This window comes from Lynx canadensis, chromosome A3 (genome assembly GCF_007474595.2).
Source record: "Lynx canadensis isolate LIC74 chromosome A3, mLynCan4.pri.v2, whole genome shotgun sequence".
NCBI classification, from domain to species: Eukaryota; Metazoa; Chordata; class Mammalia; order Carnivora; family Felidae; genus Lynx; species Lynx canadensis.
The window spans coordinates 102046729-102070587 of NC_044305.1; the positions used below are offsets into that span (position 1 = coordinate 102046729).

The 23859-nt window shown below is 44.3% G+C and overlaps 1 protein-coding gene across 6 annotated transcripts in view; it reads right to left on the reverse strand.

Annotated features, from left to right (window-relative positions):
* Positions 1 to 23859, reverse strand: part of LOC115510830 (interleukin-36 gamma-like) — a 157660-nt gene that overhangs the window by 20119 nt on the left and 113682 nt on the right. For 2 of the 6 annotated variants that reach the window (XM_030311103.1, XM_030311100.1), the window contains exon 1: positions 17287 to 17625. Coding sequence is in view for 2 of the 6 variants with exons in the window: in XM_030311094.1 (XP_030166954.1) it covers positions 18193 to 18255; positions 19701 to 19779 (142 nt within the window). In the remaining 4 variants the exon portion in view is untranslated. Of the gene's footprint in view, positions 1 to 7496; positions 7537 to 17286; positions 17626 to 17673; positions 17793 to 18192; positions 18256 to 19700; positions 19811 to 21637; positions 21782 to 23859 lie in introns of those variants that run through there. The other 4 variants (XM_030311094.1, XM_030311097.1, XM_030311106.1 and 1 more) reach the window with 4 other exon arrangements.

The window sequence follows — 23859 nt, forward strand, 5'->3', positions numbered from 1 at the left end:
GAGCTCCGTGCAGCACCTGTATCTGCCACAAACACTTCTAAAACCAGTGGGTCTGTTCTTTTTTTTTTTTTTTTTTTAGGCTTATTTTACTTATTTGGGGGGGGGGGTGGAGAAAGAACACACAGGAGGGACAGAGGGAAAGGGATAGAGAGAGGACAATCCCAAGCAGGTCCCACACTGTCAGTGCAGAGCCCAATGGGGGGCTCAAACCATGAACCATGAGATCATGACCTGAGCCAAAATCAAGAGTTGGATGTGTATCCAACTGAGCCACCCAGGCGCCCCTGGGCTTTTTTAATTCTTAAGGCCCAAGGGGCAAATAAACTTGCATCCAAGCCTAGACGTTCGGCATAATCTTTTCTGGCTCTCAGACCCATTAAAACTAGCAGCTTTATGAGTTACTTGGTATGTGGACTGAAACAACATGCCCAGACAAGGAATGTGTTAACCCTAAAATCCAAAGAGGCCCATTAAGCATTTGGGGTTTTGTCTGTTTGTTTTCATGCTGGGAAATACAAGGTCCAACAACTTGTCTATAACTTTCTAGGGGACATTCTGAGATGTCTTAGACTACTGGACCCCTGGAAATTTCATCAGTATAGCAGACCTCTGACTGCATTTCACTAGCATGCATTTATCTTTCTAAGGCATCTAGTGTGTTTGCTATTTCTAGCTTACCAGATACACTTAATGTCATCAATATAATGGACCAGCACCAGGTCCCCAGGTCTTACTATGATAAGGAATTAGAGAGTTGGTACAGACGTGAGGCAATACAGAGGCATGTGAAGGCAAACTGCTTCTGGTCATCGTTGCTCTTAGCTATGGGGTTTAAAAAACATTTTCCAGGTCACTAGCTGTATACTAGATCTCAGGGGCTGTGTTTATTTGCTCCAGTAAGGACATTACGTGCCGATCTGCAGCTTCAATTGGCTTTACAAGCCGGTTAAGTTTATGATGATCTACTGGCATTCTCTGCAACCTGTGCAGTATTTGTATCAGCCAAAAAGGCAAGTTAAATGGGGATGTGAAATTAATACCCTCGCAACTTTCAAGTCTTGGATGATGGCACTGATTCTAGTAATTCCACCAGGTATGTAGTATTGCTTTGGGGTTTTTAGTTTATTATCTTGGCAGGGGTGAGAAAGAATCCTCAGGCTTCCCCTTTGCATTTTCTTCATAGTAACCTTCACTCTATGAGAAGGAACCCAAAATGGGCCTGCTGCCAATCACTACATTTATTGATTTAAATTAGATAAATTCTAAGCCTGAGAAAATAATCTAAGGCTGGGTCTTCAGACAGACATAGATCCAAAGTCCATCTGTCTCCTGGCCTTTATAATCTTCCGTGTGGCTTGACGGACCACAGCAGCGTTTTGCATCTCTGGGGATCAGCATCCGTATGGAGCCAATATTTGAAACCCCTGGAAAGTCCTTCTGTCTTCCCAGCGCACAGTCCTCTGATAAATGGCCACAAGTGTCTCTGGGGAAGGCTTAGGGGAAGGAAGAGTCCTACTTGTTTACCTGTCACCTTGTATCAGTCTGCTTGGGCTGCCGTAACAAAATACCACACAGTAGGCGGCTCAAAAACAAAAATTTGTTTCTCACGGTTCCGGAGGCTGGAAGTCCAAGATCAAGGTTGGGGCAGCTTTGGTTTCTCCTGGGGCTTCTTTCCTTCTGGCTTGTGACCCCTCATGGCCTTGCCTCTGTGCATTCGCATCCCTGGTGCCTCTTCCTTTTCTCACAAGGACAGCAGTCATGCTTAGATTAGGGCCCCACTAGTAATGACTTCATTTAACCTTAATCACTCCTTTAAAAGCCCTATCTCCAAAAATAGTCACTTTGAGAGTTAGAGATTCAACATATGAATGGGGGTGGGATGGGAACTATTCGGTCTACAACACACCATGCAAAATTCTTCTTCAAAGGGACCTGGCCTTTGCCTCAAGGGCTTCAGGTGTGTGATCTTCCTTAAATCTGGAAAGTGGGTAAGAATGAATCCTCACTATAAGCAATTCAAGTTAGGTTTTCTGCCTGCCACACCTAGATATTTTTTCTCGTATATGTGAAGCAGCACCTCAGAAGGATCTCCAACTATTTCATTTCTAGAAACCCTAAGGTGAATTAGTCATTGCCCCAGTGTGCTGATGTTCTACATATATATGAAGCTCAGGTTGAGCTGCTGCTGTACCAGAGGCTCAGGGACATGCTGGGGATGTTGGAACACATCTATTGTGTTTAACCTAGCTAGCTGCCCATTAATCACCCCCGCCCCCAAGGATGACCTGAGGGACCAATAGCCAATGTGTTGGCGAGGGGGCGTTCTAGTCTCTTGAAGAACTCACTGGTAGCTACCCTGGCCAGGCTGACAATGATGGTTATTTAAATTGCTGCCATTAGAGGAAGCTAGATGAATGAAATGTGTAAATTCTCTGCACATTTTTTCAACTTTTTCTATTATTCTTTCTAATAAAAAGTTAAAGAGAAGAGTAAAATGCAAGTATTATGGTAAACTGGTAGGGTAGTTGATTCTTTGATAATTTTTCCATGCAAATAAGGTGTTCAGACTAATGAAAAGGAAAATTATCAGGTTGGGCAAATCCACACTAAGGTGTTCTCTAGCATACGGCCTAATCGGTGATTTAAACATAGTTTCTTGTTTGCTTTTCCCCAAACAAAACAAACATTTGTCTTGTCAATATGAGACTTTTCAGTTTTAATTAAAATTATCTATTATGCTGTCCAGAAAACAAATCTCTGTAAAGTATTAATCTATTATAAATAGATACATAAAGGCCTTCTGGGTCCAGAGAATTAGTTCTTCAAACTTTACGTTACCTTTATGTTTAGGGATGTTTCAAAACAAATAATGTGAAATACTTAATAAATTAAAATTTTGGTAACAGGGGTGCCTGGGTGGCTCAGTCGGTTAAGCATTCTACTCTTGATTTCAGCTCAGGGCATGATCTCTCGGTTCATGAGATCCAGCATAGAGCTTGCTTGGGATTCTCTCTCTCTCTCTCTCTCTCTCTCTGCCCCTCTCCCCCTCAAAATAAATAAATAAACTTTAAAAAATGGTAACAAATTTATTTTCTTAAACAATTGAATTTCTAAAATATTCACAAGGTATAAATACAACATCTTGGATGATATTGGCGGGAGGGGGTGGGGGGGTGGGAGGGATATGATATTCTGAAACCCTAAAGGCTACTATAAACATTCATGTGTAAATTTTGTGTGGAATGCAATTGCTGGATCATATGGTCAGACTCTGCATTTAGCTTTGTAGAAGAATAAAACAAGACAGAACAAAGAGCAAACTGCCAGACTGTCTTCCAAAGAGGCTGTACCATTGTGTACTCCCACCAGCAATGATTCCTCCTGTTCCACATCCCCACCAGCATTTGGTGTTGTCAGTGTTCCAGATCCTGGCCATTTCCATAGGTGCGGAATGATCTCTGTTGTTTTAATATGCAATCCCCTAATGACATATGATGGTGGAATATCTTTTCATATACCTATTTGCCACCTGTATGTCTTCTTTGTGAGGTATCTGTTCAGATTTTTGGCCTGTTTTTAATTGGGTTGTTTCTGCTCACATTATTGAATGTTAGCAGATCTTTGCATATTTTGAGTTTCACCTATGTCTTTTTACTTTTGTTAACATGGCTGCTAGAAAATTTTTAATTCCATGTGTGGCCATATTTGTGGCTCACCATTCAGTATGTTTTGGTCGGACACTAGTCGAAAGATGCAGCTTCGGTGCCAGAAAGACTGAGGTACCACATCAATGAAGGGGCAGCCACTTGGTCCAGCCTGCGTGGAAGGGGCAGGGGCTGAGAGCCAAGGCAAAGCACAACATCTTATTGTAACACTTTTGACATACTCATTTTTTCAACCCTAAAAACCCCAACCTTAAATGTACAGGTTTTTGAAGTTAATTACCAAATAATATGTGCAACTGGCAAATGCCTCAGCTTCCCTCTCCCGTTCCCTGACCCAACCACGTCGGGCTCGGGGGCTCGGTTTACTTGCGTCAAACCCTCGCCGATTGGGCGGTCCTGCTCACTTCAGATTCTCCCCAGTACACCTCTGCTCTTGCTACTGTCCTCTCTAAAACCTTCAATGACTCCCCACTGCCTGAACAATAAAGTTCAAACTCTCTGGCATGGCTCAGGACCTGGCAAGGGATAGAAGTACACTCAGAAGTTGTACACTGGGGAGAACATAAGCAAGGGAGTATTTACAAAAGTGCAGGCAGGTTTAGAGAAAGCAACAGGAGATGGTGAATCACAGGAGGGGGGAGCTGCCAACAGCTGGAATCCCCTATCCCATGCCCCCAGGAGGAGAAGGGGCAGGGGGACCTGCCAGTGACTGGTATACCCAGAGCTGAAGCTGTGGCTTCTCTATCAGAATGGAAAGCAGGGAGGGAAAGCAAATGTCAGGGAGGGGTGTACTCTAACTAAACTCTCCTCCTCCGTCTGATTTCCCATCGCCTCAGCCTAAGCAGGAGACGGAGGACAAGAGACCACTGAAGCAGCCCACGAGATCAGTCTCACAGACAGAACAGTCTCCTGTGAAGACACAGGACACACCCCCCTGGGTTCCTGGCTCAGCCCATAACTGCCCACCTACCTGCAGGCACTCTCACTCCAGGCTGTCCACCTCACTTTGGTCAAGAAATCTCTCTGGGGGGCCTGGGGGGCTCAGTTGGTTAAGCGTCTGACTTTGACTCAGGTCATGATCTATCTCATGGTTCCTGGGTTCAAGCCCCACATGGGGCTCTCTGGTGTCAGCATGGAGCCTTCTTTGGAATCTCTGTCTCCCTCTCTCTCTCTCTCTCTTAAAAATAAATAAACATTAAAAAATAAATAAATAAAATGTAAAAAAAAAAAAAAAGAAATCTCTCTAAAACTCAGACCCGATCACACAGCTCCCCCTAGGAAAACCTTCTTCACTATCCACCCAGCAAGTCCAAGCTCCGTAGTGAGACCCTACGACCTGTTATGAGCTGACTCAGTTCACCACCTCGCTCACCATAACTTTATGAATGCAAGTGTTTGGTTCATCACAAACCCCTTCAAGTGACATCCTCTGTCCCTGGATGCTGCCACAGAGAGGGCCTGGCTGCCAAGGAATCCACCGTTTTCAGCTTTCAAAGACTTGGAGCTAGGCTCTGGTTGAGTGGTCAGCTGTGCCTCCTGGGACCAGCAGAGGGCACCCTGACATTGAATGCCTTTGAATGGCCAAGCCTCTGGAGACCACATCCCGGGAGGGGGGCTGCTGGAGCTCTGAATTCAGCGTGGCGCCTGAAGGCAAGAACTTTGCAGAAAGCTTAGAATCCTGCTTTCAAACTTCTTTTTTACTGCAGGCCGTTTGGAAATCCATTTTACCTTGCAACCCAGTTCATACATACATGTAAATTTATTGTCCACTTGCATTGCTAATTTACCAAATTCTGACTGATGGAATTTCATAATGAAATGAATTTTCAAAAAATAAAAAATAATTTAACAACATTAAATTTAGTTAATCAAAGTGGACCTTTGTTGTTTATACCTTCAGCAAATTAGTGTTTTAAATAATTTGCTTTTATATAACTGAAGCCTTTTTTGGCAAAATATTCAGATTTTTAGTTACCGAATACATGACACTCTTTAAAATGTAGGTAACAGAGGCACCTGGGTGGCTCAGTTGGTCAAGCTTACGACTCGTGATTTCGGCTCAGGTAATGATCTCACAGTTCATGGGTTCAAGCCCTGCACTGGGCTCTGAACTGACAGTGTGGAGCCTGCTTGGGATTCTCTCTCTCTGCCCCTCCCCTGCTTGTGTTCTCTCTCTCTCTCTCCCTCTCCCCCCCCCCCCCCCCCCCGCCAAATCAATAAATACACTTTTTTAAGATGTAGGGTAACAAAATATTATGACAATTTGACTGTGTAAGGTCATAAAGGCCTACAGCCTCCTTAAAATGAAACACCTGATTTTCATGAGTTACTTATTTTCTCAGGAAAAGGGTGTGTGAAATTTTAATGAAAACTAGAAGGGTATCGGATTCACAAGTCACTCAGATAAAAATGACTGTAGGGATTTGTAGGGATAAAACGGCCATCAAATCTACAACATGTTAAAAGATAAACTGAGAATTTATTTGAGCAGAAATTACTTCGAATCAAACAGCATCTAATCCCGCAGATAGAAAGGAGCTCTGAGGAGCTGTGCAAAATGAAAGACTTTCATAGGCAGAAGGGAGTGGAAACAGGGAAATCAAAGTTGGCAGAAAATCAGGTTGGTTATTGATTGCTGCAAGGTTACTTTCCCATAGGGGACCGTGGGGGTCTCAGGCGGATTAGCTAGCCACTGCTGATCAGGTGACTCCCGACTGACTGGGTTTTTTTCATCCCTGGTTTCAGATTCCATTTCAGGGAGAGTTGAGACTGTAATTGAGCCTCGGTTTGGTGACCTGGGGCTTAGAATGAACAACTCTGGTTTGGGCCTGGTACCTTGTTTTATAGGAGACACAATAACAATGATCTCATATTTGGATTCATGCTCCAAATAATTATCTTCCTTAGTTTGCATGAAAGAGATACCACCAAGAGCAGGAAACAAACTATGGGGACGCCTTGCAAGTGAATGGAGATTCCCAAAGTGTCTACAAATGCAAAATAAGAAACAATGATTTTGTGAGCTTGGCTACAACTGGAGCTAGTCACAAAATGATGCAGTTAACAGTTAAAGGCAAATCCCTCACACAGCCTGTGTGAAAACTGTTACTGTTTGAGACCAATGGAGCAAAATGAAAAGCTTCCATTCTCAAATGATAACTACCAATAGAATATTAACTTCAATTTATCATTTCAGACGGGGGTGCCTAGGTAGCTCAGTCGGTTAAGCATCCGACTTCAGCTCAGGTCATGACTTGGTGGTTCGGGAGTGCTGACAGCTCCAGAGCCTGGAGCCTGCTTCGGATTCTGTGTCTCCCTCTCTCTCTGCCCCTCCCCCACTCACACTCTGTCTCTCTCCGTCGTTCAAAAACAGGTCCAGGTGCAGACATGACTTACTGGGAGGTTTCTCCCAATCTGAAGACCTGTGAACTAAAGAGACAAGTTATCTGTCCACACTGACCCAACATGCAATGGTGAATAGGCATAGAGTGGCCACATGAGATCTTCCTGTTAAAAGGAGACCGTCTAGACATACATAGCATTCCCTGGTTCATAGCAGTTCGGAAGTCCAGCTGGGAACATATCACCAATTCCTTGACTAGGGACCCGCCCTGTGCCCCAGGAGCAGGTTCTAGCCCTAGACTACCAGTTCTACCCTCTGAGTCATCTTTCCTTTTCCATATGGAACAGCCCATGTTTGCAGCAGAGCAGTTTTCTCAGCCTGCTTCCTTCCTGCCCATTGACAGCTGGAGGTCTGTGTTAGTTTCCTATCACTGCTGTAAAAGAAGCACCACAAACTTCATAACTTAAACAACTCAAACATGATCTTACAGTTCTGGAGGTCAGAGGTGGAAAACAGGTCCCACTGGGCCAAAATCAAGATGTTGGCATGCTCTCTCTGGAGGCTCTAGGGGAGAATCGTTGCCTTGCCTTTTCCAGCTTCTAGGAGTCACCTGTGTTCCATGTCTCCCTTCCACCTTCAAAGACAGCAATGGCTAGTTGAGTCTTTTTATTTTTTTAAGTGTATTTATTTTGAGAGAGAAAGCAAGTTGGGGAAGGGCAGAGAGAGGGAGAGACAGAATCCCAAACAGGCTCCGCACTGTCAGTGCAGAGCCCGACACAGGGCTTGAACTCACAAACTGTAAGATCATGACCTGAGCCAAGAGTCAGACGTTTAACCCACTGAGCCACCCTTAACCTAATCACACCTGCAGACCCTTTTTGCCACAAAGGTAACATATTCACAAATTCTGGGATTAGGATGTAATCTTTGGGGCCATTATTTTTATTGTATTTATATATATTATTATATTATATATAATTTATATATTATTTATTATATTTATATATTATATATTTAGTATATAGATATATAGATATAACATTTATATAACATTTTATATGTTAAGGCCCCTCTTTATTTTTTACTTCTCTGTCCCTTTCAGTCCAATCTACTTTAATTCTTTTAAAAATGTTTTGCATTCTCAATTTAGAATCAATTGCATTAGGGGAAAAACACACCTACATTTCTTTTCAAGACAGTTTTCTCTACCTTGTGTTACCTGTGAGGCTTCTGGTTCTTAAAGGACCTTTCAGGCATGCCCTAAATCTCTCTGAGGTCTTACAATTTCCCACTGGTGTGCAAGAATACATATTTTAGGAGACAGGACATAAAAACTACCAGTCCTCTTTTATCAAAAAGACGGGAGATAACAAGTTAGTGTGAATGTGGAGAAAAGGGAACACTTTTTACACTATTGTTGGGAATGTAAAATGGCACAGCCATTATGGAAAACAGTATGGTGGTTCCTCAAAAAAAGTAAAAACCAAATCCCACTCCTGGGTATGTATCTGAAGGAATTGAAATCAGGATCTTGAAGAGACACACCCATGTTCATTGCAGCATTATTTACAATAGCTAAGATATGGAAGTAACCTGAATGCCTGTAAATGGATGAGTGAATTAAGAAGATGTGGTATACATATACAATGGAATAGTATTCAACCATGAGAAAGATGGAAAACTTGCCATTTGCAACAACATGGATGGACACTGAGGGCATTATGCTAAGTGAGATAAGTCAGACAGAACAAATACTATATGATATCTCTTGCATGTAGAATCTGAAAAACCAAAAACCTGAACTTGCAAAAACAAAGAGTAGAATGGTTACCAGTGGGGAAACTGGGGAGATGTTATTTAAGGGGACAAATTTGTAACTCATAGATAATCAAGTTCTAGAAATCTAATGCACAACATAGTGATTATAATCAACAATACTATATTATAAACTTGAAAGTTGCTAACAGACCAGATCCTAACTGCTCCCAATATAAAAAAAAGAAATTATGATTATGTGATATGATAAAGGAGTGTTAGCTAAATACTGCAGTAATTATACTATAAAATATAAATGTATCAAACACATTGTACATTTACACGGTATTATGTATCAATTATATCTCAATAAAAAAAAAAGTTGCCCATCCTTAAGACCTGGGAGTGGCCAGGAATGGCAAAATTCTACTTCATTCTAGTAAATATTGGTTAAGCAATCACAGAGCCCACCCAGAGTCAAGGGGAGGAAACACTGACCATCCCTCTCATGGAGAAGAATGTCAAATAATTTGCAATATATTTAATCTGCTCTACCAAGGAGCTATGGACTAATTGTTACTTTCATTATTTCACATCAATCCACTCCCATTTTATTGCTCTTGATGAGGCAATAGTAAGAATGGCAGCTGGGTTCCAAGATCTAGATCAAGTATCCTGACCTCCAGAAGAGTGGAAGAACTGTGGAAGTTGCTGGTCTTTGAAGGCCTGGACTCAGAAACTGGCAATCCTTCATTTCTGTCATATTCTATTGATCAATCACAGAACCTGCACTGACTCAAGAAGAGTGCACATAAATGCCATCTTTCAGTGAGAGAAATGTCAAGGAATTTGCATTTATTTTTAATCTGTCATAGTCTGCCTTATTTCTCTTCCTCACTTATGCAAAATACACATATACCCGCCCAAGGGCTCCCAAAGTCTCATCCAGTTAAGGCATCAGCTTGATGTCCAGGACCTCATCATCTAAATCAGGGAAACTATGGCCTGCCCACGCATTTACACATTGTGTATGGCTGCATTTGTGCTACAGAGGCACAGCTGAGTAGTCATGACAGGGGCCATATGGCCTGTGAAACAGGAAAGATTTACTGTCTGGCCCTTTACCGAACAAGTTACGCATCCCTGGTCTAAATCATCTCCCAGTGGGATTTCCAAAGGACTCTGGAGTCAGAATAGTCAAAGAAAAAAACAAGGTCAGGAAAGTGGTTCTTCTGCTCATACAAACTTGTAAACATGACTCATCTTGTATCAGAAAATCTAGGAGGGGAGCTTAACTGCTATCAGAAACTGTATTGCCTGATGGTGCAAACTGTTTCCAATTAGGAGCCCAACCCTATAGCACAATGACTCTTCATCCTGGCCATACGTTAAAATCACTTGGGAGCTTTCAAAAAATACCAATGCCTGGGCACCCGCCAAACCAATTGAGGCAGTCACTGGGGATGGGACCCAGATCTGTAATTTTAAAGCTCCTCAGGTGACCTAAAGTCAGTAGGTGACACGAAGAGGGTACAAACCATAGATCCATGCTAAAGGTGTCATGTTTATGGAGTCAGAAACAAGGCTATGTTTGTTTATGTTTATATATAATTATATAGTATAAATGCTAATCCACAAGATAATCCTACCACATCAATCACATTTTATATGTGTTGCTCCAAGTAGACTCAATCATCAGTCCTATATGTGGGCTCACACCCTCTCCCGTGCAAAACCTGAATTCAACCACTGATGTTTGGTCATCTTCCCTATCAGAGGTGGCACAGGAACAAGTTCCTTGTCTAGAACTGTCCCTCACCCCCATTTCCCATAGGCTGGCTGGCCAACTGAATCCCTAAACCCCCTATAGTCAGGCAGATCCTTGGTCACTGCTGCAGTTCGTCCTTCTCACTCAGACAGGCTCCACAGAGGTGGGCACAACCCCTTTGAATTTTCCTCAAGACTCCTGCCATCTCCATACCCTTCCTGACACAAAGCTGCTGCTCCTGGGTGCTTCCTGCCTCACCCCATCATCAGCACCCTTTCACTGTCCTCACCATCGGTCCAGCTGGTGCCCAACACAGCAGAGATCCATGCCACCTGGGCATTGCTGATGTCATGGGCCCACCAGTGAAAGGGTGCAGAAGAGATGGTTATCAATACTACTACTACTACTAATAATAATGAACTTTCATTGAATCCCTTCTTATTCCTTATATCAATCCTATGTAAGATAACTTGTATTATCCCCATTTTACTGGTGGGCAAAATGAAATTGGAGAAGTTTAGTAACTTGTTCAGATTGCAAACAACTGAACAGAAATTTGGCCCCAACGGAGTCTGACCCCAGAGTGGTGTGGTTAGTTATCAATGTTCCCTTACGAATGGGTCAATGAGTTGGAGTGAAAAACTAATGAGAGAAATACATATTGCCTGAGCCCAATGGGCAAAGTGGGGATTCAAGGCTGGTGAACTGAGGTATGTTCACTACTCACAATCTCTGGTACTGTTTTTCAGGAATAAAAATCAAATCCATAACCTTAGATATGCATACTATTCGAGACCCGAACCAGTAAGTTCTGTTTCTAGAAGGCAGGGTGCTCAAAGCAGTTCCAGACAAAAGCACCACAATCCCAGGTGACTCTCCACCTTGCTTTATTCAGCAGAAATGGTTCTCGTTCTCTCTCACTTCCCACCTGGGCTGTATAAAGCCCCTCTCCCCATGCAGCCCTCAGCCACTCTCTTCTCCGGGATGAGCAAAGGACTGCTGCCTGGGGAACAGCCTCGAAGACCAGCTAGTGGTGGGCAACAGTGGATGGCCCCAAAGGGGTTCTGGTTCTAAAAGAAGCTTACGTGGAAGGGTTGGAAGGAAGAAGGAGCCAGAGGGAGAAGGAAATTCCAAGAGTCGGAATGTTCTTGGCTCCTGGGCCAACTCAGGTGTAAGAATTTGATGACGGTGCTAAAGGAAAGAGGGTGTTGTACCAGAAATGTCAAGAGAAACAAAAAGATCATTTTTCTATGACTATGGCTGACCCAGTTTTCTGACTTTTTCCACAGACCTTTTATATATCAACTTCACACTCAGAAAAGCTCGTACCAAGAAAGATCACTGTTTTTTTCATTGTCTCTAAAGGAGAGCCCTGTCCTTCCTGTGATAGAGTCAAAGAGCCAAAGCATCTCTCATTGCAAAGGAAGGTAAGAGATGTGGGAAAGAAATGTCCCCTGTCCTCCCAATTCAGAGAAGTGGGAAGCCTGACCGCTAAGGCTGAAAACCCAAACTTTAGCAAAGATTGCCTGATCTTTCCTTTTTTCCTTCACAAAGTAGCCTGGCTACCAAATAAATTCTCCTTTGTATTTCAGAAAAAGAACATCAAAGAACTGAACTCACTGAACAATGAGGATCCCTTCACCTTCCTTAAGGAACAGTTTGGTTCCTGTTTCACTTTGGCGTCAGCTGTGCATCCCAGATACTTTGTCTATACTTCCAACACACACACAGACAACCTGTGGGAGTGAGGAAAGATCTAGGGAAAGGAAAAAACACTCAATTCAAATTTGAAAACACCGATGTGAATCTCAGTACAGGAGGAGACTGAATACACAAACATCTGAGACAACAGAACTCAAACCCCCAGCTTCTATAGCAATGGGCCCAGAGTCAGAAGTGTTCAATGGCTGCCAGCTTTTCTATTTTTGTCCTCACTTCCAACTCAGGACCAACCAGAGAAAGCCGACTACGCTCTTCAAACCAAGCACCTAGGATGCCCCAGCTCCAGCATCCAAGACCAACAACTCCAGTCAATAGGCACCTTTTTCACCATAAAGCTTACCCACTCCTCTGTCTGCCTTTGAATCGCTGCCAAATGCAAGTGATGGAGGCTTGACTCCTTTGCTACAGCAAACTCTGAATAAATAGCTGCTGTGTGTTCTTTGAGTAGTCTTCATGATGAGACCTTCTCTAAAGTCCTGATATAGAAGGGAAGCCATTTTAGATTTCTAAGTCAGCATGACTGTACATAAACTTTGTTCCAACCAAAAGCCTGATTTATGGCCCATCAAATACACATTGTACACCTGCCTTGTAAATGCACAGCCTAAGGGAAACCACCTTGCCCTTAAGATCTCTATCTCCCTGCATTCCTTGACATTAAAACCTGTGATTCCTGCCTATATGTTAACCTGTTATCTTTTGGGCTTTTGCAAGCTGTAAAAAAGAATATAGCCCTGTAAAAACGGTTCATTCTCCGGAGCACATTTTTCCCTGCGAAGAGGGTGTTTCCCAGGCAACTGTCCTAACTTAGGCTCAAATAAAACTCTCTTTCTTTAGAGATTCTAAAAGGTTTGTTCCTTTTGTGTCAACATTTATCTCTATAGACAATAGCAAATAATAACATAGCTTCCCCCCCATAACATGCTGTCTTCACCCAGCAAGCATGTGGGCTTTGCTTTCAGTGTCATTTGTCCCTTTATTTTTTTAAATGTATTTATTTAAAATCAAGTGAGTTATCATACAGCGTAGCATTGATTTCAGGAATAAAACCCAGTGATTCATGACTTACATATGACACCCAGTGCTCATCCCAACAAATACCCTCCTCAATGCCCATCACCCATTAGGTCCATCCCCCCACCCAATGCCCCTCCAGCAACCCTCAGTTTGTTCTCTGTATTTAAGAGTCACTGGTGGTTTGCCTCCCTCTCCATTTTTATCTTATTTTTTCCTTTCCTTCCCTTATGTTCATCTATTTTGTTTCTTAAATTCCACAGATGAGTGAAAGCACACAGTATTTGTCTTTCTCTGACTTATTTCACTTAGCATAATACACTCTAGTTCCATACATATTGTTGCCAATGGCAAGATTTCATTCTTTTTGGTCATTGAGTGATATTCCATTATATATATATATTATATATATTGTATATATAATATATATTAATTATATATTATATATATAATAAAATACATATACCATACCATACTATACATACCATACCATACATACACCATATCTTCTTTATCCATTCATCAGTCGATGGGCATTTGGGCTCTTTCCATACTTTGGTTATCGTTGATAGTGCTGCTATAAATTTTGGGGTGCACACAACCCTCTGAATCAGCATTTTTGTAAAGTGTATGTCATTTGGGCTATAAAAAGTAGAGTATGGTTAATTACAAAGTTCTAGGTGAAATAAATTTCTGGGAAGTGATGATCTCAGTGCCTGTGGGTTTGCTGCCTTCCTAAACATGCCCAACCTCACCCAGGTGCTTCTGTTTTTCGAGATATAGCCAGGCTCTACTGGTTATCTCCTCCAGGAGGCCAGCCTGGACAATGCAAGCTCTGTAATAAGTGATCACGTAGATGCTGGATGAATTCTAGGAAAGTTGGTCCAGCTGCAGGTGCATTGAGAGAGGTCCAGTGGGGTCCAGGGTCCAAGGGGTATGGCAAGGTACTGTCTTTGAGTCCCCCGTGGGGGAAGATGGGGCAGTGGGTGTGAACAGGTGGGAGGAACCAATAACAAAGAACCTGGAGAAGCTGCTTCTGGGAAACCTGAAGGCAGGCACAGGTCCCTCATGACTCATCAGGGTTTAGGTTCAAAGCAAGGCAAAGTCCAGATGCTAAAGTGGGGTTAGGCTGCCAGGCAGGCAATCAGGATAGGAACTCAGGAGGCAGGTACAAATTTGGGGGCAGGGGAGGCTGGAGGCTTATATGGGTTTGGTTTTTTCCTAGGCTGCATGTAACAGATCTAATGGTTAAAGTCTGGGTGATCCCTACCTGCTCAAAAATTGTGATCTAAACTGGAAAAACCTAGTGAAAATTTGGAGTCTGGAGGTTGGTGCCTCCTTTTGTTCTGTTGTTGATCTTTCCTCTTGTATACTTTTTTTTTTAATTTTTATTAAAAAAATTTTTTTTAACATTTATTTATTTTTGAGAGACAGAGAAAGAGCATGAGCAAAGGAGGGGCAGAGAGAGAAGGAGACACAGAACTTGAAGCAGGCTCCAAGCTATCAGCACAGAGACATGGGGCTTGAACTCATAAACCACGAGATCACGACCTGAGCCGAAGTTGGATGCTTAACCGACTGAGCCACCCAGGTGCCCCTCCACTCGTATCCTTTAGAAAGGCAAACCCTGTTTGTATCATCTTAAGACCAAAGCCACCAGGTTACTGAAACACTATGCCTTTCCTTTAGAATTCAGTGAGCTACACTATTACTTTCTAACTGAAAATCTTGATACACAATTAGCTTACTCATTTGATTTATCTGCTGATACAGAGTCCAAAACAACATGACTAATATCTAAAAATTAAAGTGACTTGATGAATAGCCAGATTTAACAATTCAATTGCCTTTTTCTTTGACTACAACCCGAAGAGAATGTATAATCAACATTACTTTGTCGTTACAATATTTTCAAGAATTCTCCACTTTGTATGGTAGCGTAAGTACTTAACTAATATTTAATGTGTTTTGTTTGTGTTTATTTTCATTTTGGGAGTTCTAGCGACTGACACCTCTTGTTTGACAGTGGCATCGAGCCACCGATGTGTGTTGTGAGAGGTCCTTCAATTTCATTATGCAGCCTTGAGATAATTCGGAATGGGCTCAGATGAGATCATAAATATCCTTAGTCTGATACTGGCTGGAAGATGGACCGGACCTAACTCTTAAGGGACCATGCCTGATACACTGGAATAAATATACTTATATATTTATTCTTGAAGGACCATGCTTCATAAAGATGTGGGGCCCCACATCTTATCTACTATGAAAGCAGCCACTTTGTAGCTTCTATGGCCCATGCATTAACAGTTGGCTTTCTCAGCCCTGCGGAGCTCCAATAAATAAATAAATAAATAAATAAATAAATAAATAAATAAATAAAATTTTTAAAAAGAAAGAAAAAAAGGAGGGGCATGATTTGCAGTGAACTTAGATTGCAGGCGGCAGACCAGCCCCCTTCCTTAGCAAAGCAGTGTTTTCCCTCCATCTTGTTTGCTATCTGGTGTGTGCTGGTCTAAGTCCATCTTTCTCTTAAAGGATTTTGCTGACTGAGCCAGGAAGTAATTAGCACATTCTAACATTATGAAATTCGCCTTGCTTTTCCTCTCCTTGGCAGTCTTTGGTAATATGTAGGCTACGGCTACAGTTCCAGAAAGCAGATCAGGGGCCAGGATCTGCTTTGGGGCTGTGTAAAGAATACAGCAGTTTCTCTTCCCAGATTTCCAAGGAAGAGCTCCCTCCCACTCCCACCCATCCCCAGAGAACTGGTTGTCAAACATTTGCCAGCGCATCGCTAGGTGTGTGTCTGCTGGGATGGGGGTGGGGCGTGGCAGTTGGGCGAGCCAGACAATCCACTGGAATGTGGGAAGAAACCACTAAATGTCAGTTCCTATTTTATTTAGTCTTTGTGAACTTTCTACTTTTGTGTAAGTTTCATAATGGACTAATGCCCATATTTCAAAACTGAGTGCCCTCAGTTTTGTTTCATTGATTGGGGTCACTAGGATCCAAAATGCTTGGAGGGCACCACTCCTAAGGCTATTATCTCTGTGCAGTTAACTCATTGCCAAGCAGAGTACAGGATGGATAAGGGTCTTCTCCTTCTATTCCCAAGACACCTTCCTCTTGCCCTCACCTGCCTCACTCTACCCCAGGATCTTGGATGGGGGCAGGAGGAGTGACCAGCTATGAAAGGAACCTCTGATTACGGTGCTTCTGTTCTTGCTACAGATTAAATTCCCTGAGATTGCCCTTTTACAGGCAATCCTTTCTAGCCCACATGCAAGGGTCTCAGCCCTAGCCCTCTACCTTCCTGTGGCCTCAAACATCACAGCCCACTCAAAATTTCTCCCACTCCAAGTCTTCCTGCCTTATAAGCAATTTAGCATGTAAACACTATGGGTTTAAACCCCGATGTAAACACATGGGTTATCCATTTTCACAGATAGGTTCAATCCAAATTCCCATCACTTACTACTTTAGGACCTAGGAAAAGTAACTGTATCTCTCTAAACTTCCTCATCTGTGAGAAGGGGGTAATAATAGCACCTCCCTGGAGGGGGTATTGGGAAGATTAAAATGCTTATTCAAGCGAGTAGCACTTAGCCAGGTATCTGAGCCATATAAAAGACTCAGAACATTTGATCTTTATTCTTCTTAACCCTCTTTCCTGCAGCCTATCACTGGGGGCATCATGCTGTCAGCAAAGCCTTGTCTAAGGACAGATCCTTAGAGGGCCAGGGGAAGAGTGGAGTGGGGTGGGCGAGAAACTAGGTAGGAAGTACCTAGGAGCCTACACAGGAAATCATCTGATGGGTGACATTTTAGGACCATGGACGCCTGGTCCCCGCTGCCCTGAGATTCCGGTTGGTCTGGGGAGACACCCACACATGCTCTGTACGTTGCATGTCCAGCACTAGCTTTGGGCTGTCTTCCTCTTAAATATTTCCAAAACCTGTCCTTCTTTTACTTCTCTTTCCCGCCCATCGCACCCTGAGTCGCGCCCCCCATCATCTCACACTGAGGCTTGTGCCGGATCCTCCTCGTTAACTGGTGTTCTCGCACATCATTCCTGGCTTGACCCGCGTTCTTCAGACTCCCTTCTCAAGGCCACATCAGTGTCCGTGTTTTACTGTGCTAGTAATTATCTCCTCTGGGGAGTCCGTTCTCAAACAACAGCGGGAGCAACAGCAGCAGCGGGAGCCGCAATAGTGCCTGAAGCAACCTCCCTCGCAGAGTCGCGGGGGGCTGGCCGTGCGCCTGTGTGCGCTCACCTCCGGTTTACCAGCGAGGAGGGTCACCCGCACTAGACCTGGGACTCAGGCTGAGGCCTCCCGACTCTGCCTGTGCAGAGGATGGTGACGGGGAGCCTTAAACCTGACTTGGGCAGACAGCGGTCACAGTACCTTTAAATTCCAGCATCTGTCACCAATACTTCCTGTGTCACCTGGGCAGGCAGCCTCCCTCACGCCTTTGGTTTCTGCCCTTGAATTTTCTTAAGGTTATTGTGAGGTTCATGCAGTTGCTGTGAGGGCAGCCAAGGCACACCCCGCGGTGAGGGTTTCGCGTGCGCCCTCTGCTGGTCAAGTTTCTGTTTTTCGTAAATTCTTTGAGAAGGTCCGGCTTGCCAGCCTCATGGCAAAGGTCAGAAGAAGGACATGGAAGAGTCCTAGGCTCAAAACCTTTCTTCTCCTGGCCCACTCAGCGATATGTGTTCCCTGCACCTCTCTGGAAAGCCCGAGGCCCACCCAGGGTTCATCTTTCTTTCATTCGTTTCCACAAAGGAAAAGCCTTTGGCCTCATCCCAGCACCCTTAGGTACCCGCAGCCTCTGATCCTCTGACGCCCCTACGAGAACATCGTGGCACCAGCCTCGTGCCCACCCTCATCTGTCGCCACCCTCATTGGTTCACCCAGGGGCCTTACTTGAATAGGGATAGCTTTGTGAGGTGAGGCTCATGTCTGGCTCCAGGGGGCTTCTGTCCAAGTCTGGAATCAGAGACAGTGAGGTTAGCACATGACAATTGGGATTTTCCAGGGATTCAGGAACATCAGGGGCCATTTAATGCTTTACTTCTTGTTGTATGTTTTGAGAAACGCTAAAGCAAAGAGACAGTAATGACAAAAAATAGCCTTCCTGGTCAAAAATGGTAGAAATGGAGATGAAATAGAACGAACTCAGTTTCTGGATGCAGAACTCTGTAGAAGCCTTAGTTATTAAAAACACATGTGTTGCATTAATTCAGGGGGTATAGGATACATGGCCCACAGTACTCTGAGAGTAATCTGGAAGCTTCTAGCTGACAAAACATTAAGTTTGAGAAATGCCTGAATGAAATCCCTGGTCACAATCCAAACAACCTTTGCACATGGAGAGCACATAGCACCTAGGGAAGAAGAAAACCCAAATGCTGTGTTCTGGTATGAAGGCAGTCTTGGCCTTGCCCACTGCTTGGCTGTAGTGACTTGCCTTATAGTGTATGTGACTGCCTCTCACCGCTCTGAGCCTTCCCTTCCTTGTCTGTCCCTCCAGCTCTGACAGTCGATGCTTCTAAGAAGCAGGAAGACTGCACCTTGGTGAGGAAAGATGGCGGAAGGTGGAGCTGCCCCAGACTCAGTTCAGACAGAGACTCTCAAGGATTGTGTTGGAAGTCAGAGGAAGCCTTTACCGCTTCCACACATGCCACAAACAACGGCAGAGTTAGGAGTCGATATCACCATTTGGAGTTCCCCAAGGTCGCATAATTATAGTATCTGGTGCTTGGACCTTCCTGGTGTCCACTCCTGCTGCCCAAGGGACAGGAGGTGCATGGTGGCCACCACATGGCCTGTGTTCCAAGAGCAGGAGCAGTGCTTTCCAAACCTCTCTGTGGGCAGATCCATATTTGTCAGACAAATGTCTTACTTTTAGTTTGGGAATTCTGATTTCCACGTGTGAGTTGAAGGCCCCTGTTACGTGCCCTCCCTTCACACTTCATGCACTAGACAGTCATTTGGGTCAAAAGCCTCCTCTTTTCATATGCCTTGAGCCAACACCAACACCAGAGTGCCTTCCTCCATGGGATGATCGAAAGTCCTGAGCCAGGGTACTTTTCCCACCCGAGACCCAGACAACTCCTTCTACTGCAGGGCCTCCTCTGCCTGGGCAGGCTGGGGGAGGATTCAGAACCATCCAGCTGGCTCACTTCAAAGCCCCAGATCTCCGGGTGAAGGTGGTCTGTTTATCTATCACCTTATGCACCTAGGCACCCATGACAGAGCTTCATTTTCCCTTCAAGGACTTCTCTGGGCTAATGCATTTGCCAGAGAAGTTCTCAAAGGTCACTTACCATGCAAGGTCAACAGGGAGGAACCGGTCTGTGCACAGACCTACAAGGTCCTGCTTTAGGAGTTATGTTTTGGTCCTGGTATGGATGCTTTTGCAAGAATCTTACCTTCTGAGCAGCACTGGGGCTCGTCTCCTTCCTGGTCTTCAGACTCCATTTTCACACTTGAGTCCTCCAAAAATGACATTTTTAACACAATGAAATGACTCAACAGGAACCTGGGATTAAAGGCAGGAAGGAGGTCAGTTATGACACTTCCGAACCCAGGAAACCTTGCTGGGCACCACAAGTGCTTAGTAGGCCATCAGCCTTGCTCTCTGCTCAGAAATGTTTGCTGTGTCCAGGAAGGCCTTGTAAGAATGGACCGTGCTTCTCCTATCATTCCTTCTTTGATTTTTGGACAGCAATGCTTTCTAAACAGTGGGTCACAATATCATTTTCATGGATCCTGACAACATTTGATAAAAATGAAACAGAAAGCTCAAAGTGTATTGCTCTAGTCCTGGGATTACCAAACTAACTACAGACCACAGGACAAATCTGTCCCACTGCCTTTTTTTTTTTTTTTTAAGTAAAGTTTTATTGGAACACAGCCGTGTCCTTTTTTACATGTTGTCTACGGCTGCTTTCTGGCTTCAACAGCAGAGATGAGTATTTGAAAGACAGATCATCTGGTCAGCAAAGCCTAAAATGCTGCTGTCCCAACATTTACAGAAGAAGTTTGCCAACCCTCTGCTGTAGTCTAATCTTTGCAAAGAAAGGCAGGTTTTGTTTGTTTGTTTGTTTGTTTGTTTGTTTTTGTAGCCTCTTGTCATAGAAAACTGAGCCTCCAAAGGTCCCAGGAGGCTCAGCTCCTAATGTCTTGGGGAAGAGATGACACAGGAGCTCTTCACTGGGAGGACTTGGAGGAGAGAGATTTCTAAACACCCCTCAATTCTGCAAGTCACATTTCACTCACTTCACAAAGAACTTTCCCCAACATTAGTTCAGAGAAGGAAGTGAGGCAATAATTGTTATCTCCATTATATAGATGAAAAACCCAAAGGTAGTAAATTCTCAAGGGTCACACCACTTTTAGTTTGCAGAGATGGGCAGTTTGTGTGGAAACCCAATCCCTTGAGAAGGGCTTAGGAGCGGGACAAAGGGGGCTACATGGTTTTGCAAAAATAAAAAATGGCAAGGAAAGGCTCCGGGGCTTGGCAGCAAGGACAGTGAATTTATAGGATGGCCACAGTGAAGGATGGCCACTGGGTGGCTCTAGGGGGTGGGGACACCCGACAGATCTTTAAGGGCATGGGGAGTCACCACTTGAGTTTAAGTTATTTGCTATTTGGCTGCATTCCCCACATCTACAAAGCACAAATCTCTTTGCAGTTTGGGGCTAGATCAAGGGACACAGGGAATTGGTGGCACTGGAGAAGTCAGAGAATTTGGCAGTCACATGACATTAGACAAAGAAATGTCTGGCAGAAATGTAGGTACTAAAATACACAAAGACAGTGGTGGTCCTGGTGGGGGACAGAATGATGCCCACAGGCTGAAGTACTTGGGAGATCCCTGTGAGTCACTTCTGGAATTTTCCACCTGTATCCAAATAAATGCAGGTGGTTTCCCCAGAGCTCCCTAGAGAAGCAGTGCATTCAGCCATCTGAGATCCATGTCTTTTCACCTACGAACACTCAAAATATTTAGGGTCCCCAAATCTCTTTTCTGAAGACCAGTACTTTCTAGATTCTTCTTCTCTAGCAGCTGAAAGCAGAGAGAGCTAGCATTAGCAGGGCTGGCAAGTTTCCTAAGCTCAGCGTCTGCCTGGCCCTCCAGCAATGCCCCACTTATCGGCAGAAGCCCCCCTGGAAGACATTCAAGCTGCTCATGGGGCTGAGAGCAAGGTGGTCTGGGCAGGTGTCAGAGATATCACTTAGAAAGTCAAGAAATCCACAGAAGGGCATGCTTCTAATGGGAAAAAAAGCAAGGCAGGTCCAGATGCTGTTCTGCTTCCCCATCTATGTCAACTGGTCTCTTGAACCCGCATCAGTACCACCTACCTGCGGCAAGGGTCCCCACGCTCTGTGGCTCCTGGAGCTCTGCTTGTCTTCTCCCTTCAGGATCTCTGATGTGGAGGGGCCAGGTCTGGTCCTCGTTTTGAAGAATCGGTTTGGGAGTGTGTATGCAAATGTAGCAGCGCATTCCTTTATCCAATAATAAGCAGCATCTTAGGTATCAGTCATTACTCATTGCCTGCCATTTTCCACCCCAAAGGAATAAACAAATTCCTGTGGAGTAGTGTCACCCTGCCAAGGACTGTGCCACATCCATTCAACACGTTTCAAGGCACTTGAGACAGGCTCTGTGGCTGCCGGTCCAGTGCAACAGTGAAGGTGTAGGAAAGAGACACGAACGAAAGGAAAGGGGAGATGCAGTGTCCAGGCCGGACACCGAGCCTGGGAGGTGTGGGCAAGTCCTTGTCCTCATGGTGGTTCTTTACCCTAGTCCCAGAGTTCAGCCAGGTGGGGCCCCACGTCCCAGAGAAAAACACTGTCCTTTCACCTCTCCTTAAAGAGCACTCCAGGACATCACTGACACCCCCATCCACATCTTCTCTGTTCACTCTTCTTCAATGGGGACATGCAACACATCCCCAGCGGACCTTCCTTGATCAAGCCCACCAAGAACTGGCTTCTTCCTACAGCCTGTTGGCTATTTACTTACCTTATTATTATTATTATTATTTTTTTTATTTTTTTATTTTTTGGCATTGCATTGCATTGCATTGCATTTGCTCTTGTCAGTTAATAAATATGGTTGTGTTTTACAATGCTAAAAACAGCTGGTGCACTCAGAGGAAAATCCACATGACCAAGCAAGGTTATAGCCACTGGGTCACCAGCAACAGCACAATAGCACAGGGGCAACAGTAACAGCCACCACGGTCCTCTGTGTGCTCTCAGTAATCCACGCCTGGACGAAGCCCTCTGCATTCCTTATGTCCCCAAGTCCTGTGCTGATCCTGGGGCTGGGGCTGTCCTCCCAGCTTCCACTGTAAAAGCCAGAGCAGTCTACCGAGGTTAAGCAATTTCCCTGAGATCACTAACCGAGTTCCAGGCAGCCTAGGCTTTTCTGAGAACGTCGCAGCTCTGTCTTTTAAATGTGGGCACAGACTAGGGTCTTATCTTCAAACCTTCTTCCATGCACACATCTACATAACACGCAATGACAGGAATGTGTCTGACAAATTATTTTCCTTCCCTATTTACAATGCATCCTGCCTTTCCTAGTCAAGATGATATCTCAAATAGTATTTCATCTCATCAGTACTTTTCTACGTTATTTTTAATTGCTGCAGGGTATTTCATTATTGGTCTAAAGATCTGAAAAATGTGATTCCCTTGATAGCTGGAATAGAAATCTCTAAATTGTCTATTAAATGCCTAATATACAGAGATCTTCGGAGAATTTCCTGATAAGCCTTTGGGATGAGATTGTGAAGGAAAATATGAAGTTAAAAAATGGGAAACCCAACTGAGTATAAATTCTGTCATCCAACAGTCAAAGAATTAGAATGTTACTGAAATCGGTTTGATTCCTGCATCCTGCATCACCATAGGATGCTGGCACTTCTCATGATTTGTCCAGGCACGAACAGCAGGAGAGGCAGCAAGGTGAATTCCCTGCCGTAGACCTAGCCAGGCCTGAGGAACTGGACAGTGCTTGAGGAACAGAGACAGATGCAGATGCCCACAGGAGACATGCAGCCTGCAGTCCAGAACATAGTGGCCAAGGGAGCGTGGGAATGCTCTGTGAGCATTTAGTGGGGGAAGGTGGGAAGTGGCTCCCACACAGGTGGCACCAGGTCCCAACAGACGGGAGGGCACAGCAATAAGGAATCCAGGTCAGGTGGTGGCCACATATCCAGCAGACCATCCAACCAGCATCTGAGAGGCCCAGAAGCAAGGCCTCATCATTGGCACGAGGTTCAGGAGACTGGCAACTTTCAAGAGTCCATAGTGTTAAGTAGTGAGTAGGAGCGAATCCAGAAGAGAAAACAGAGTAAGAAAGCAGAGAAAATTATGTAAGTTCATGTTTGCCATAGGAAAGTTTTTGGAAGTCAGTAAAGGGATGGCTGCAATCCCCATTATTAGTGTTGCTATTAGCTAAAATCTCCTGACTGCCAGTCTGCTCCCTTTCTTAAAAAAAAAAAAAATGTTTATTTATTTTGAGAGTGAGAGAGAGATAGGGAGGGGTAGAGAGAGAATCCCAAGCAGGCTTC